Here is a 15,907-nt window from a genome sequence, read left to right on the forward strand (position 1 = left end):
ACTTTATGATTATTACTTCTAAATTTAAAATAATGAATACCCAATATGCCAATATGAGAATTTAGATTTTATTTTATTTTAAATCTTGTAGTCCTTTAGTAGAAGTTGATGTGGACGATGTGACGTCATCGTATACTTCCTCGAGCTTGTTGTCGCGCGACACCGGTTAGCATGATAGCGCGAGGCTGTTAGCTTCGCTGCATCAATAATGTTTTAACTAGTCGGGTTTTATACCAGCAAGCACAAAATACAACCACACTGTTATTAGTAAACCAATAAAGCTTAACCTATATGCAAAACAACGAATTTCCATCAGGAATACCCGCGTCTTGAGGTAGGAAAAACATTGGCGAGCTAACATGTTCGCGCAGCTCAAAGCGCACGTTAATTTGTCTGATTATTACTAATTGTTGTTTAGTTTATCACTGACAGCCTGTCAAAATGGATGAATAAGCAATGTATTTTTAATAAATGGACAAATGCTATGTTAAAAAGGCTGGCTGAACACTTGTTTGATGGTTTTTTTTAGCACCCAAACGAATGTTAGCAGTTTAGTAACGTTAGCAGGCGTTTGGACTTTAAAAATAATATTTTCAGTTTATAGTTTAATTTTTTTTTTTACGGTTTTAAAAACATATGTTTCTAAGAATAAGCTTCTTGTTAAAGCAAGACATTTCTGGAAGGGTGGGGTGTGTTTGACAGTTGTGTATCAGTTGTGGCCTTTATGAACATAACACGGCTTTCCTTGTGAGAGTGATACCGTGTAACGTTAGGTTATTATAGAATTGTATGTATTCAGTGGAATCAGGTATTTAAAAAAAAAAAAAACTTTCTTGCATAATGCAGACAGAATGGAAGAACAAGCAAGCAGTAACATAGAAGTGACTGTGAAAACCCTGGATTCCCTGAGCAGGAGTTACACCGTTCAGGCACAGGTGAGCTGGATTTAAAAAAAAATATTTTGCACATTGTCACGTGTCCTTTGTCCACCACAATTTAAGGTGAAGAACGAGTTATGTGACCGCAGACTAAGACAGTAGTCCATTGCCGATTGTCTTTTCAAAAATGACAGCTTCTCGTTTCACTACGTAGATGACCGTGAAAGAGTTCAAGGAGCACATATCACCCTCCGTTGGAATTCCTGTTGACAAACAAAGACTCATTTACCAGGGCAGAGTACTTCAAGATGAGAAAACCCTAACAGAGTACAGTGAGTTGATTTGCATAAAAACAGTAAATCGTACAAAGGAACTCCATTTTTGCCATAGTGTTACTTCTTGAATATAATTCCATTCCAGCCTTGTGACTTTTTTCTGTACTGTTTCTGTTCATCCATCTCTGTCTAGACGTGGACGGAAAAGTCATTCACCTCGTAGAGCGCGCCCCACCGCAGACCACCCAACCGGGCTCCGGCTCGGGTGGCGTACCAGGGTCTTCTGGGGTGTCACAGGGAGGAAATCAGAACCCGAATTCAACCAGTAGCTCCCAAGGGACCCCTCTTGGGCCTACGCATGACCGCAATGCTAACAGCTACGTCATGCTGGGTACTTTTAATGTTCCGGTTAACATTATGGACCCTCAGCAGATTCAGGTAGAAACTTTTTTTATGTTCAGGTGATTTAATATGACTGTATTGCTTGATATATAATTTTTTTTGTACTTTTTGATTAATGTTCTCTTTCCTCAGATGTCGATTCAGCAGATGATGACAGGCCTGGGAGACAATGCAAGGAATCCACGAGTCAATACCAGCACCGGGGTAAGTACCATTGTGAACTAAAGATTATTTTTTTTCCAAACATTTATAATTTTATTTATCTCAAGGAGAGTCAAATATTTTACAAAAGATTTCTGTTTCAAATGAATGCAGTTCTTTTCAGCTTTCTGTTCATCAAAGAAAATAAAAAAAACTATCACTATTTCCTCAAAAATATTATGCAAAGCAACTGTTTTCAACATTGATAATAAGAAATGTTTCTTGAGCACCAAATCGTCATATTAGAATGATTTCTGAAGGATCATGTGACGCTGAAGACTGGAGTAATAATGCTGAAATTACTGCTTTGCCATCATAGCAATACATTTTAAAGTGCCTGTATTATGATATTTGAAAGGTTCCTAATTTTGTTTTGGAGGTCTCCTACTACAGGTTTACATGCATCCAAGGTCAAAAAAACACTTTAACTTTCTCATAATATACTAGGGCTGAACGATTTTGGAAAATAATCTAATTGCGATTATTTTGACCAATATTGCGATTGCGATTTAATATGCGATTATTTTTTAAGCTCTTTTACCTTTATCTTTTATATTATTCAACAAACACAAGCAATAAATCATTGTAAAATATGGATGTGAATCTTTAGGCACCTCATGAGCCGATTTATTAATTAATCGTATTAATACAACTTTAAATATTTATTTAATTACATATGTAATTATAAGTAGGCTACTTTTAAAAATAATTACACATTAAAAAAAACGAAATTAATACAATTACATGTTAAGAATTTTAAATAGGCTATATAAAAGAATAGCTTCAAAACATAAAAGCTATCAATAACAAAGAGGGGAAAAAACATTACAAGCAATAACCAAAGAGTGCTTTCAGTATTTAAGAGTAGTCTGAATGTTTTCCATTCAAGAGCTGTGATTAAGTGATGTTTCTTTCTCAGTTTAGATACGATAAGCTGCTTCACACTAATGCACAGATCTCTTTTGAAATATAAGATGTGGTTTGTCCTGTCTGTTTAATAACTTAAGACATAACTGACTGTTTACATTAATTTTGCGTCATAAACGCATTTTGAGATGCAAGTACATTTAAACCACGTAGACAGAGTCGCTCACGGCCGCATGTGCGAGCGCTCTTCACAAAGTGGGCGTGAGTATTTGAAATTGAAAGCAGCTTCTGTCGATGGTTTTCATATTTTTATTTTTAATATATAAGCCAACTGCATTCCAAAAGACATATGATGCCTTTATAGAGCATTTGTAAGGAAAATACAGGCGGGCGAGACCGTGCACTACTAGAGTAACATCAAGCGCGCGTATTTCACAGCGAGTGCCAAATGATCTTCTAGTCAGTGCAATGAAGCCCACGAATGTCCAATTCGCTTCAACTTTTCCGAACTGTATGAAAGACTATTTTTCGGAAGGTTCGAATGTGTGTGTGTGACGGGAATTAGAAGCAAGCAGAATACAGTTGTTTATAAAGCACACGCAGCGTCATCACGCATCTGTGTTTAAAACTAAGCTCAGACTCGATTTTGAAATTATCTGAATCCATACAGAATCGTTGAAGAGAATCTATAACACAATCACATAAATTAAACAAACTGTTCTTTCCTGTAGCCTATGCCAGGCCTATATGCGTAGCGTGCCAAGTTGATGCTTCATCTGCAGTGCAGACTGCTTTGTGCTTTACTATCGCGTGTCACGTGACCACTGACCAGAGTGTAATCGCAGCTTTTGTGATTACAAAATCGCGTTTCATCATATCGCGATATTATCGCAAATGCAATTAATCGTTCAGCCCTATAATATACATTATATCACATAATTTCTCAAAAGCCCTGTTTACACCTGGTATTAAGAGCCGTTTTCGCCAATCCAATCCCTAGTGGACGACTTTAAATACAGGTGTGAACGGGGTCTAAAACGTTTTGAGCTTGTCCACTTTCAACCACTTCTAGAGGTAGTTGAAAATGCATTCAGCCCGACTGCTTTCAAAGTGTAGATGCTCATGTGGTCGATTGCGTTCATGTGGTCGTACCCGAGATGGCTTGAAGATAAACCATATACTGTCACAATGGTGTGTTATTCTTCTTCAGGTTTAATCCGTCAAAATGTCTTTATATGCGTTTTATTCAGCTACAGCAAACGCTGGATGTCTTTGTCCATACTGGGGATTTCCTGTAACTTATTACTCATGAGTCTTACTTGTGGACTTTCTGCGCGAGTGCGTGTCGTCAAGTATGAATGAAACACAAATTATCCGCCATAATCCTCACATCGTTCTACTTCGGGTAAAATAGGAAGAAACTACTCTCTAAAGATATCTGAAGTAAACGGACGATAATCTATAAGTTTTTATCTGAATGAGCACACTTTTGGACTAAAAGGGATGTAAGTATAACAAAACACAGAAAGGCGTCCGCAATTAACAGGTAATGTAACATTTCCTGTTTTAGGACTAGGACAATATAATGTCTACTTGCTCTCTGTACAAGATAAAAGAGGTGGAGGTGGGTGAAGAGGTTGGTGGTTTTGCTTTTGCCCCATTTTATGCTCACTGTTGATCAGCAAGTCCTGCAGACTAGGCTGATTAATGAGTCAATTTCGCAGAATCCAAAAACTTCCACACTGGCGAGCTTACTTTGTTGGAGTGCGGGTAGAGTGTCTCGTTTGTTATATCCGACAACATGCTTTAACGCGGCAGTTGCAGCTGCGCGCTGTGTCTGCTTGTGATTTTTGACTGCCCGACAGGTGGCAACCAGCGTTAAGGTGCAATACCGACAACATGTTGGAATGTCAAACAGATCCTGGCGCTGGATAGTTTACATGCCATATTGCCATATTATCATACGTGTAGGCTACTATTCATTTGAAATAATACTGTTATTGCCAACACCGGTTTATTGCGTCTGCGACACCCTTAGTGTACATAGACAAGAATTGTTTTTTATTATGTGTGTGTATATATATATATATATATATATATATATACTGTATATACATACATGCATACATATACACTGTATGTATACATGTATGTGTATATATATACAAATTTAATTTTGTCTTTGCGGAAAAAAAAGTTCTCTTTTTATTTTAAAAGACAAATGTTGCAGATTTTCTTATGCAAAAATTATATTATTTTTATTCAGTACATATATTTATACTCTTTCTTTCTTCCAGACCAATGGCTCTGTGAATGTTCAGATAGATTTGGACCAGTCATTGCAAAGTGAGCCCAGACTGCGACTGCTATTGGCTGAGAACTTGCTGAGAGACACCAATGCTGTGATCCAAAGACTGGAGGTAAGCGATTTCGTTGAGAATTATGTTGCTTTGCTAATTGCATACCCTGGTATCAGGATGAATAAATGTGCATGGACATTTCTTATTGATTCTTTGATTATCCCTTAATCTCTGTCTGTATTATTAGGGGCAGCCCACAGATGCCTCTTCTTCCCAGGAGGACTCTGCACCTCCACCCACCTCCTCCACTTCCACTCCATCTCCTTCTGCACAGCCCATGGATACTTCTCCTCCTCCCTCCAGTACCCCACCATCCTCCTCCTCCGCCACCCAGACTGAGGGAGCTCCAGCCCCTCCAGCCGGCCTCAAGTAGGACCTGTTTATTCATAATCATAATCTAGTTATTTAGCTTAAAGGGGTGGTTGATTTATGATTTCACTTTTTTAACTTTAGTTAGTGTGTAATGTTGCTGTTTGAGCATAAACAACATCTGCAAAGTTACAACGCTCAAAGTTCAAATAGGGCTGGGCGATATGGACCAAAAGTCATATCCCGATATATTTAGGCTGAATATCGATATACGATATATATCTCGATATTTTTTCCACAAAGTGAGAGCAAATGTTCAGTCAAAGTCAAAGCCAAATATGGACTTCACTGTATAAATTATACATTGATTCTTATTAAAGTTACTATTAAAGTTCTCAGTCAAGAGCAGTGTGTGATGTCCTCTGCGTTTTGTTGTTTTATTAACATTAAATGGATAGTTCTCCCCAAATGTTTAATTGTCATCATTTACTCTCTCAAGTTGTTTTAAACCTGAATAAGTTTCTTTCTTCTGTTGAAGTTATTTGGAAGAATATGGGTAACCAAACAGTTGATGTTCCCCAGTGACTTCTATATTTATTTCCTATGGGGAACAGCAACTGTCTGGTTACCCACATTCTTCCAAATATCTTCTTTTGTGTTCAGCACAAGAAATAATTGAATACAGGTTTGGAACAACATTAGAGTGAGTAAAGAATGACAAAATGTTTATTTTTGGGTGAACTATCCCTTTAAGGACAAGCGGCTTCATGTTTACTATTAGGGCTACTGTCTCTTTAAGACCTGAAAGCGCACGTCTAATATGTACGCATATGACAAGCAGATTTCTCTCAATTTTCCCGGTTTTCTTTCAGTTTAGACATAATCAACTTTCTTTATGTAAACCTTGAGTGTATTTGACAGTATTAGCTCAAAAAGACTCGAAAGATAACTTAGTCCAGTATCCAGGCGCTGTTAGACAGGCTTTTAGTGCATGCGCGCGTCGGGTTTGCGCGCAGATAAGCGCATGTTAGAACAGCGCATCAGCAGCGAATGACATGTTTAACCGGCAAGGCTTTAAAGCACATGCAAATAATGAACTTTTGAGAACTGCAGTGTCCTGTTCCTCTGCGTAAACATTTAATGTGAGTAATTGTCGCGTTGTATACTGGGCTGTTGAGACGCAGACTGCTTCAAAAGCACGCAGCAGCTTGTAGCAAAGATCACAGTGCAAATTTGAACTATATCGCGATATATGCGATATGGTCTAATTCCATATCGCATCTAAAAATATATCGATATATTTTTATATCGATATATCGCCCAGCCCTAAGTTCAAAGCAAAGGGAGATATTTGCTTTCAAAGAAATTGCTTTTTAAGGACTACAACAAACGGCTGGTAGGGACTACACGACATTCCTCATGGGTTAGTGACATCACTAACCCTAACATTTACATAAACCCCGCCCCCGGGAACACGATTTATAGATTATCATGACAGAATATGCTAATCAATGACTAGAAGATAACTCCACATCAGCAACATAAATTCATCTACTAATCATTCAGAAATGTCCTGTTGCATTCTACATGTTGTCACTTCTTGAGTCTCTCCATCTTTGTCTGAATCCGATTTGAACATAAAAAGCTAACAGTTTTTGAAATATTCAGTGCATGTCTGTGTGAGTCGACGCTCTTGAAGCTCCTCCCTCTGTGTCGGGAGCAGCAGCTCATTTGCATTTAAAGGGACAGACACAAAACAGTGTGTTTTTGCTCACCCTCAAAAAGTGACAACTTTAACATGCAATATAAAAATATCTGTGGGGGTATTTTGTGCTAAAACTTCACATACACACTCTGGGGATATCAGAGACTTATTTTACATCTTGTGAATGGGGCATTATACCACCCCTTTAATAACATTTTATTGATAAATAGTTAATTTATTATTTTTCCATTTTATTTTACAGTGTAGTTTAAAATTTATATAATAAACCCACTTAAGATAATAATACAAAAATCAGCTTTTTTATTTATTTATTTTTTTACTATTTTATAAGGCCTTAAAGCAGCACCAGGTAACTTTTCAACCTTAATAATATATTTCCAAGTCTCTTGTGATGGTACATCGACTTACAATAGGTTGAATGACACGTCTGCCATAGCCTGACGGGGTCTATAGCGTTTTTAATCGTACTTTTAAACTTCGGGTTTCGGGTAGTAACCGGCGAACAAAGAGAACTACAAAATTTGACTGCTTTACGGCATATACGTCACTTCCACCACCACCCCCACTTCCTTAAAATCGGACGTGCGAGCCAAACTAGCGTTTGTTTGCCAAATGTTATAGTCATGGCCAAAGCAGCACAGAAAAGCAAGAAAGCAAAGGTTTTGTCGGAGGAAAGCAAAAAGAGGAAACGAGAAAGTGATCGTATTAAAGGCAGAACGAGGATCAACATTGGGCCAGCGTTTCCTCGCTGGCGTGAGCTGGAGGAGGAGGAGGGGTGCCCGATGCCACCCGTCCCGGTTTTCCAGGGATTATTCTCTTTTTTGAGCGACAGTCCCAGAAAATTCATATTCTTTCCCGGGACACGAATTGTCCCGTTTTTTTGTGAAAATGTACTTCTAAAGTAGAATTTCCTGGTTTCAAATTAAACCGTTTCCGTTTACTGTTACTGTGTTTTCTTCATAGTTGTGTACAGTACATCCAATCCTGTGTCCGTAAACGGGTAAAAAACATGGTAAAAACGGGTAAAACAGTGGATTGGCAAATGCCAGGCGTTTACTTTTATTTGATTGGAAGCTCAACTTATCGCCTAGCAGCTGCCTGTGCTGTCGGTCGGTCGCGCGCGCGCATCAACACACATCCAAGATGATACAGTGTGAGTTTAGTTGCTAGATAGCTTTTTAAAATATGTCTATTTACATCTATTGTGTGAAATGGGGAGAGAGACGGACGAGGAGGATAACCACTGTCTATGAGGATAACACAACAAAGTCGGATGAGCCACCAGTGTCAAAGAAAATACTATTTACAACCTACAACTCAGACTCAGACCACAAAAAATAATAATAATCTGTGTCCCGGTTTTTCACACTTCAAAGGTGGCAACCCTATGCTCGACCGATGCGGACTTTCAAATATCAAAAGCCTATGTCTAAAGGGCGTGTACAAGTTTGGTAGGGGCTACATTCTTTCAAGTAAATATATAAGATGTACAAAATAATATTTTAGGATACCTAACATGTCTGTGATATTTGTTTATTTGTCTTGCCTCAAGCTATAATAAATCGATTTGTAAAATTTGCAGATTCATCTATGGTAGCTTGATATTATAATATTGACGATATATGGTTATTATATCTACCACTCAAACATTGCATTGAAGTATCATATAGATTCAGTAAAACGGTAACCAATAGACTAGGCTACTATAATGACGCTGGCTTGTAAACGTGAGCATCACGATCATTTGTCGTTTGAAAAAAAATAAAACCCATGAAATTATATTCATATGACATGCTGAAATATATGCCACTGTACCTGGATGAAGACACTTCACACGCGACGCAAGCAGAACACCTGCATGTGAACTCCTACAGTGTTCTGGGCTATCATCGTTGTCAACAAATGCACGTGCATGTATGACAGAGTTTACGACAGTAGTAGAGGACAATACTGTTTCCCAACTGTAGGGGGACCCCGAGAGCAAAAAAAAGAAAAGTAACCTAGTGTTACTTTAATGGTGTGTTGTTGTTGTAATTTTTCAAGTTTGATCACTGTTTTTGTATGTAAAAGAGCTGAATGTGTTTGTAAATTGCAGTTTGGAGTGTATGAGCACACTTTTCATATCTCTTTGTCATTGTTTTAGTCATCGGTTATTCACACTTGATGTTATTTTAACAGATTGGGGTATTTTTGGGGTGTGATTTTAATAGGTCTGCGAATGTCCACTTGGATGGTTGAGTATTAGTTTACTATAAATGTGGTTAAGGTTTATAGTTGCTCAAACTTCCACTGTCATGGCTTTAATATTGTGGGAAGAAATCTGGTGATTTCTAAAGTGTTTTTTTGGAAGACTAGAGTTATGGCTTGGGGTATATAATACAAACAAATATAATACAAATATAATGCATGTGATACAAATTAACTTGTCATCCCTATTATACATAAGAAAACTCAATTAGAAGTAGGTGTACAGTTCTATTTTTTTATCTTAATTTGTCCTCAAACTACGAGTCACGTATTTGCTGAAAATTTCCCCATATAAATTACCAGTGAATTGCCACATGAAAGACTGATTTTGTGTCTTACTGAGGAATGACTAACAAATTTTGGGGAAAAAAAGAAATGTGAGTTTCCGCCTTTCAGTTTCTTAAACACCTGACAACAATGTTGCTTTTGTCTCATTTTACCTTTTGATTTGGCCTAATAATGAAATTTGTAGGAAATATACAGACACTTTGTTTAAAATCAACCGCCTACAACATGAGAAAACAGAGGAAGTTCTTTAATCCAGGAGACAGTTTCAGTAGTGATCGAGTAGGCATGACTTCAGTCTACCTAGGCATTGTTGACATTTGACATCAGGGTTAAGAAATGTGGGTTTGTCTCTTTGATTTGTCTCGCTGAATTAGGAAACTAACATCTTGCTGAGCTGTAAATAGTTATATTTATATTAAGATTATATGTAGCCTACCATTGAAAAGTTTATGGTCAGTAAGATTTTTTAAAATGTTTTTGAATCAAGTAAAATGCAATCCAAACTCACCATTTATTTGATCATAAATACAGTAAAACAGTAATATTATGAAATATTATTACAATTTATAACTGTTTTCTATTTTTCAAATATTATTTATTCCTGTGATGCAAAGCTGAGTCACATGCTCCTTCAGAAATCATTCTAATATGCCGATTTGCTGCTTTTAAAAATGTCTTATTATTATTATCAATGTTGAAAACAGTTGTGCTGCTTAAAGTCCCCCTGTAGTCAATAATTGTATCCTTTAAAACTCATCTTTGGTCACCAAAATGACATATTTAAACTTTTTTTGGGAAAAAATGTCTTAATGCATTCAATAGCTTGAATGTAACTCTACATCATTGCCTCATTTAATACACGTGGTTTTGCAAATTAGCCCTGCCTCCGCTCACTCACACCAGCTCAGAGATCCGCTCGTTGACGATCACGCGCTGACGTGATTGGTTACAAGGTAGTTTGTGATGTCAGAAACACCAGCAATTTCAAACCAAATTTTTTGAGACTGTCTTTAGATCAATGCAGTTTTAAGGAGACTCTTAAAAATACTAAATAGCAATGGTGTTGACTTATGAATTTGCACATGGTTTGTCTTAAAGCATATTAAAAACACCACATAGACTTTGAGGGATTGCCAAGTTGTCACTTTGTATTGCTTTCCCTAAAGTACTTTGAGCAAAGATGCCCCCATCACTGTTTTAGCACCATCAGACTAGTGCTATAAAAAAAACATGACATTTTGATATTTGCTCTTATTTAAATATAATTTACTAACTTTTTGCAAATTCTGCAAGGTGTAAAGTCTATATGAGTGTCATAGTACTGCTTTTAATATTAGGCTATTATTATCATCATCATTATCCTATGTATGTGCAAATAGCATTACTGTACATGTTGCCCCTTTAATGTCTTATCTTAAATTTTTTGTATATGAAATTTAGGAAACGTTTATTAGATACAGTAATATTTCTGAATGAGTCAGTGGCTATGTAGGCTTAAGATCTGTCTCTGATCAAATTTAAATAAATTTATTGATGCCCTTTTTTTAGTTTAACTGCTTCTATTCTAAGTCACTTTTGATAAAAGCCTTTGATTAAAAGCTAAATGATTAAATGTAAATGTAAACTGTAGCTTACAATAAATGACTGTGAAGTTTTTCCCCAATTAGGCTGTAAAAGTCCCTTTAATTTTTTTTATCATCATTGATTTTTATTTATTACCTGGTTCCCTAATATGTCACTGTTTTCTCCCTAGGTAAAATATGAACAATTGTTTTATTGTTCAGTTGAGACGTTGACTCTAAGGCACGTGATCAGTGTTGTTTTATCAAAAAACTGTTCAGTTCATATAATACAATACATATACAATAACACTCCACACAGATGATGAGTCATTTTCTCGGTTTCATGCGCAGTTAATCAGCGCAGATGATTAAAACCAACTGTGGGAGTTTAGCTATGATAATATGTCTTTGTTAAACCACTGTAAAGAGATGCTCCCACTACTTCTTCAAAAAGTCAAACAAACCACCATTCTTACCTCTTGTGACTTGCTTTTTGAGTGTAAAACTAAAGGTTATGTTTAGTATAAGCCGCCTTGTTTAGTTGACTAAGCAAGCAGAGTCTGTTTTGTTTGATTTATTCACTAAACGCTTATACTCTACTGCACTTACAATTTACATAGGGATGTATAAACCGAGTAGCAGCTTTTGTGAGCCTGTGTGTTTTCCTTCGGTATCACAATCTAAATAAGTTCATTAGTGATGCCCTTATGGTCAATGTTTTAAACTATAGCATATTACATTTTGAACCATTGAGTTACGATGATGTCTTCCCATCAGCCACCCAAGCCCAGCCGAGATGGTGGAGATGTTAACAGAGCTGAGGAGAGTGGAGGAGAGACTTCAGCCCTTCATTCAGAGAGCTCACCTCATTCTAGAGGCGGCCACAACTGCTGACTACAACAACAACGTAAGAAGCCCACTCCTCATAAATGTTGTCCTCTCTGATAACCTTAGCCAGACACCATGTTTACTTGAATGTGAATGCAAATAAATTTGGAATTGAAGATCAGTTATTCAGCCAACAGAACATTAAACAAATCTTTTTTTACAATTTCAGTGGACAAAAACATCAAAAATGAGCTGTAACAATTGACTTGAAGTCATATATCAATAATTAGTCAATAATTCTTTTACACTCGTGATATTAGCTTAGATCTTGTATCAGTATTTGTATTTTATGTGTGCATTAATATAGATTTCTACAGTTCAACTAATGGAGATGTCTAAGGCCCCATCCACACTTCTGCGTTTTCGTTTAGAAACGGAGACCTTTTGCTACGTTTGCACCTCCCGTCCAGACTACAACGGCAAAAACGAAGACCTAAAACGGAGAAGTTTAGAAACGCTGCCGACCCCGTTTTGCGTTTTGAATCTCCGGAGGGCGTTTTAGTGAAGACTGTCAAAACGGAGGACTTTAGAAACGATGACGCAGAGGCTCACGCTCAGCTCTGTGATTGGGTGTCATCAGTCATGGCGTATCCTTCCCTGATTCGTCAGCCACCCATCACATGACCCGTCCCCGGGAAGAAAACATACAAAAACAGCCTGGACTACGTAACGTTAGTGACTGCAACATGGATAACGAATTACAAGCGTTACTGACGTTGATGTCTTTGCTAGCAGCTGTTGTGCAAGTAAATTCTGCATTTTACAATGCTATAACAGCCTATATGCGCCTGTTTACACCGGCACGCGCATGCCCAGTGTAGGTGAATGGTCACATGATCCGCGTTTTCAGTCGTTTTAATGTGGACGGAGATCAATTCTAATACGCAGCTAAAACGCTGGTGTGGACGGAGATCGTATTCGTTTTAATTCTCCGTTTCTAAACTAAAATGCAGTAGTGTGGATGAGGCCTAAAGTGGAAACTTTGAAAGCAAAATTTTTAGCACATTTTATTATATTAGGTCTGTGTCATAATCCTGGATAGAAAATATATCAGAACAAATCATACGTTTCAAATTAGCATATCAGCATGATTTCTGAAGGATCATGTTATACTGAGGAGTAATGATGCTGAAAATTCAGCTTTGATATCAGAAATAAATTAAATCATTTTAAAATGTATTTTAATATATTTATTATATACAGTTGTTATATTTCATAATATTAATTTTTTTTCTATATTTTCAATCACATAAAAGCAGCCTTGGTGAGCATAAGAGACTTTAGTTAGGTTACACATTATTTTAAGTTGTCCTTGTTACAGTGTAATAGTGAGTTATATTATTAACTACATATACTTACTATTAGGGTTAGTTGCGTGCAATTACGCATCATTTATAGTTTTTACCATAGTAACTACTTGTAACATATAACAAGGACACAGTAAAATAAAGTGTTACTGAAAAACCTTTACAGACCCCAAACTTAGTTAATTAGAAATCCTCTAAATAAGCAAAATTTTAACTAATCAAAATGTTTTTTTTTTTGTGTGGTCTTTTTATAGATCTTGGAATATAATTAAATAGTTTGTTTTAATCGTTTGATAGTAGGTTGATTAATTGGGGTTTAAGCATGATCTCTTTGAATCTCTCTGAAAAACAGACCCAAGAGAGGGATGAGGACCAACGCATTCTCAACTTAGTGGGGGAGGCCCTCCGTCTCCTGGGAAACGCCCTGGTCGCCCTGAGTGACTTGCGGTGTAACCTCCTTAGCAACCCTCCTCGACACCTGCATGTTATCCGCCCCATGTCCCACTACACCTCCTCTGTGCTGACTCCAGCAGGCGTGCATCACCTCCCCATGCAGGTAAAGATGTGGTCGGTGAGACTCGTGCAGTGGGAAATGTGCATAGCACTGAAAGTGAAAGTTTTGTAGAGCACTTCATAAATGAGTACTGAGGTGTTTTTGGAAGACGTACATTTTCCAAAGTTTCAGGAAGTACTGAGACCACAGGGACTATAATCGTAATTTGTTGAAGTAGACCTAGTTAAAACAAGTTAGTTACCGGTCATTTTTAAATTAACATTTAACTTCCCTGCAGTTGAATCTTGGAACAACTGTGACCATGTCAGCCAATGGCAGACCAGCAGCTGATGGTCAACCTCAGTCAACTGGCCAATCAGATCAGCAAGGCCAGGGACCAACCAGTCAGCCTGCCAGTCAGCCTGGTCCAGCCAATCAGCAGGGTGGACAGCCAGGGCCCAGAGTCATCCGGATCAGTCATCAAACCATGGAGCCTGTAGTGATGATGCAGATGAACATTGATGGTGGGTTTCATTTGTGTGTGTGTTGGATGGAGGGGTGTAATTGAATGAATTAAATTAGTTTCATTTGAGTTGTTTAATATTTTTCAGACTCTGGAAACACCCCACAGGCTAATGGACAACCGAACGCTGCTGGCACTGGACAGCCTGGTTAGTCCTTAGATTATCTGAATTTCATCCTCTGAGAGACACTTTATGTATAGTTTTTTGATTTTTCATTGAATATAAAGTCCAAAAGAAACATTATTTATTGGAAATAACTGTGACAAATGTTTTTTTCTGTCACTTTGGATCAATTTATTTCAGTGCATCCTGAATAAATTAATTAAAATGAATCCTTTTATATTATCCTATAAAATGTATTCTTGCTGAATAAAATGAATAATTTCTTTTTTTTAAAAGAAAAGAAAAGCAAAGCAAACAACAAAAAAACCTTACTGACACCAACATTTTGAATGGTTTATATATGAGGGCAGTGCGATATGGACAATAAAACACCTATAATTATTTTTCATCAATATTATGATTTTGAAACAATATTTCCTCACACATAGTTATCTGTGCAAATGTTTTGTAAACTGTCTTTAGCAAAGATCATTGCGGGCACCATATCTTTGCATAAATGATACGTGACGTTATTTCTTTATACCTTTTTGAACTTTTAACCTTTTTTTTTTTTTTTTTTTTTTTTTGTATATTCACACTGGTGAAAAATCTTATAATTTGGCAGCAGGTAGATTAGGCTGCTGTCACTTTAAGATGTTAATGTTAGTTAATAAAAATTCAGCTGTTCATGTTAGTTCACAGTGCATTAACTAATGTTAACAAATACAACCTTTGATTTAAAATAGTGTATTAGTAAATGTTGAAATTAATATTAACTAAGATTAATAAATGCTGTAAAAGTATTGTTCATTCTTAGTTCATGTTAACCAAGGTAGTTAACTAATGAACCTATATTGTAAAGAGTTTCTGGACTTCCTTTCTCAACCGTTTACGTTCACTTAAAACATCCCTGCCAGGACCTTTTGACATTATTTTGTGTGTATTTGACTGTTTAAGCACAATAAGCAGCAAAAAAAAGAACTCAATTTAGTTCTGAGAACTGCTTGTTCTCACACTTGGGATGAAATTCATGCCCTGTAACAGCAACAATATTCATCCTGAGCAAATGAAACAAGTGAGTGAGGGGAGGCTGGTTTGTGTGTCAACTCACTGTTGGAGAGATCATGAGAGAGCGAGAAAGCACAGCTGATATTGTGCATTCATTTGTGGATAATTAGTATTGGTTAGAGATAGTATTGGATTAGTATTGGTTAGAGAAGAGTTTCAGATATTTTAGTAGCGATATGTATCGGAAAATCTATATTTTTGACGACACTATTGCACTTAGTTTATTATTTCACATGCCATTTTTAAAAATCTATATATTATATATAATTCAACCTGCCAAAGTGGCTAGAAGGAGGGACTGCGTTACACGCCACTGCTGCAATCCACCCGCATTTGGCGGGTGTTAATGTTAAAAAACTGTATGTATCCATGTATTAAATCAAAATAATTATACAATTATAATTATATAA

The 15,907-nt window shown here is 36.8% G+C and overlaps 1 protein-coding gene across 2 annotated transcripts in view; it reads left to right on the forward strand.

The window, feature by feature from the left end:
• The first annotated feature begins 107 nt into the window (after positions 1–107).
• The window catches only part of bag6 (BCL2 associated athanogene 6), a 28,057-nt gene continuing 12,257 nt past the window's right edge, over positions 108–15,907 (forward strand). The window contains exons 1-11 of one of the 2 annotated variants that reach the window (XM_079611465.1): positions 108–334; positions 847–935; positions 1,093–1,210; positions 1,347–1,591; positions 1,688–1,759; positions 4,921–5,043; positions 5,171–5,352; positions 11,893–12,022; positions 13,663–13,866; positions 14,102–14,327; positions 14,415–14,474. In XM_079611465.1, the coding sequence (XP_079467591.1) occupies positions 852–935; positions 1,093–1,210; positions 1,347–1,591; positions 1,688–1,759; positions 4,921–5,043; positions 5,171–5,352; positions 11,893–12,022; positions 13,663–13,866; positions 14,102–14,327; positions 14,415–14,474 (1,444 nt within the window). In that variant the 5' untranslated portion in view covers positions 108–334; positions 847–851. The remainder of the gene's footprint in view (positions 335–846; positions 936–1,092; positions 1,211–1,346; positions 1,592–1,687; positions 1,760–4,920; positions 5,044–5,170; positions 5,353–11,892; positions 12,023–13,662; positions 13,867–14,101; positions 14,328–14,414; positions 14,475–15,907) is intronic. The other variant, XM_079611466.1, reaches the window with a different exon arrangement.

This window comes from Phoxinus phoxinus, assembly GCF_949152265.1.
Source record: "Phoxinus phoxinus genome assembly, chromosome: 4".
Classification (NCBI taxonomy): domain Eukaryota; kingdom Metazoa; phylum Chordata; class Actinopteri; order Cypriniformes; family Leuciscidae; genus Phoxinus; species Phoxinus phoxinus.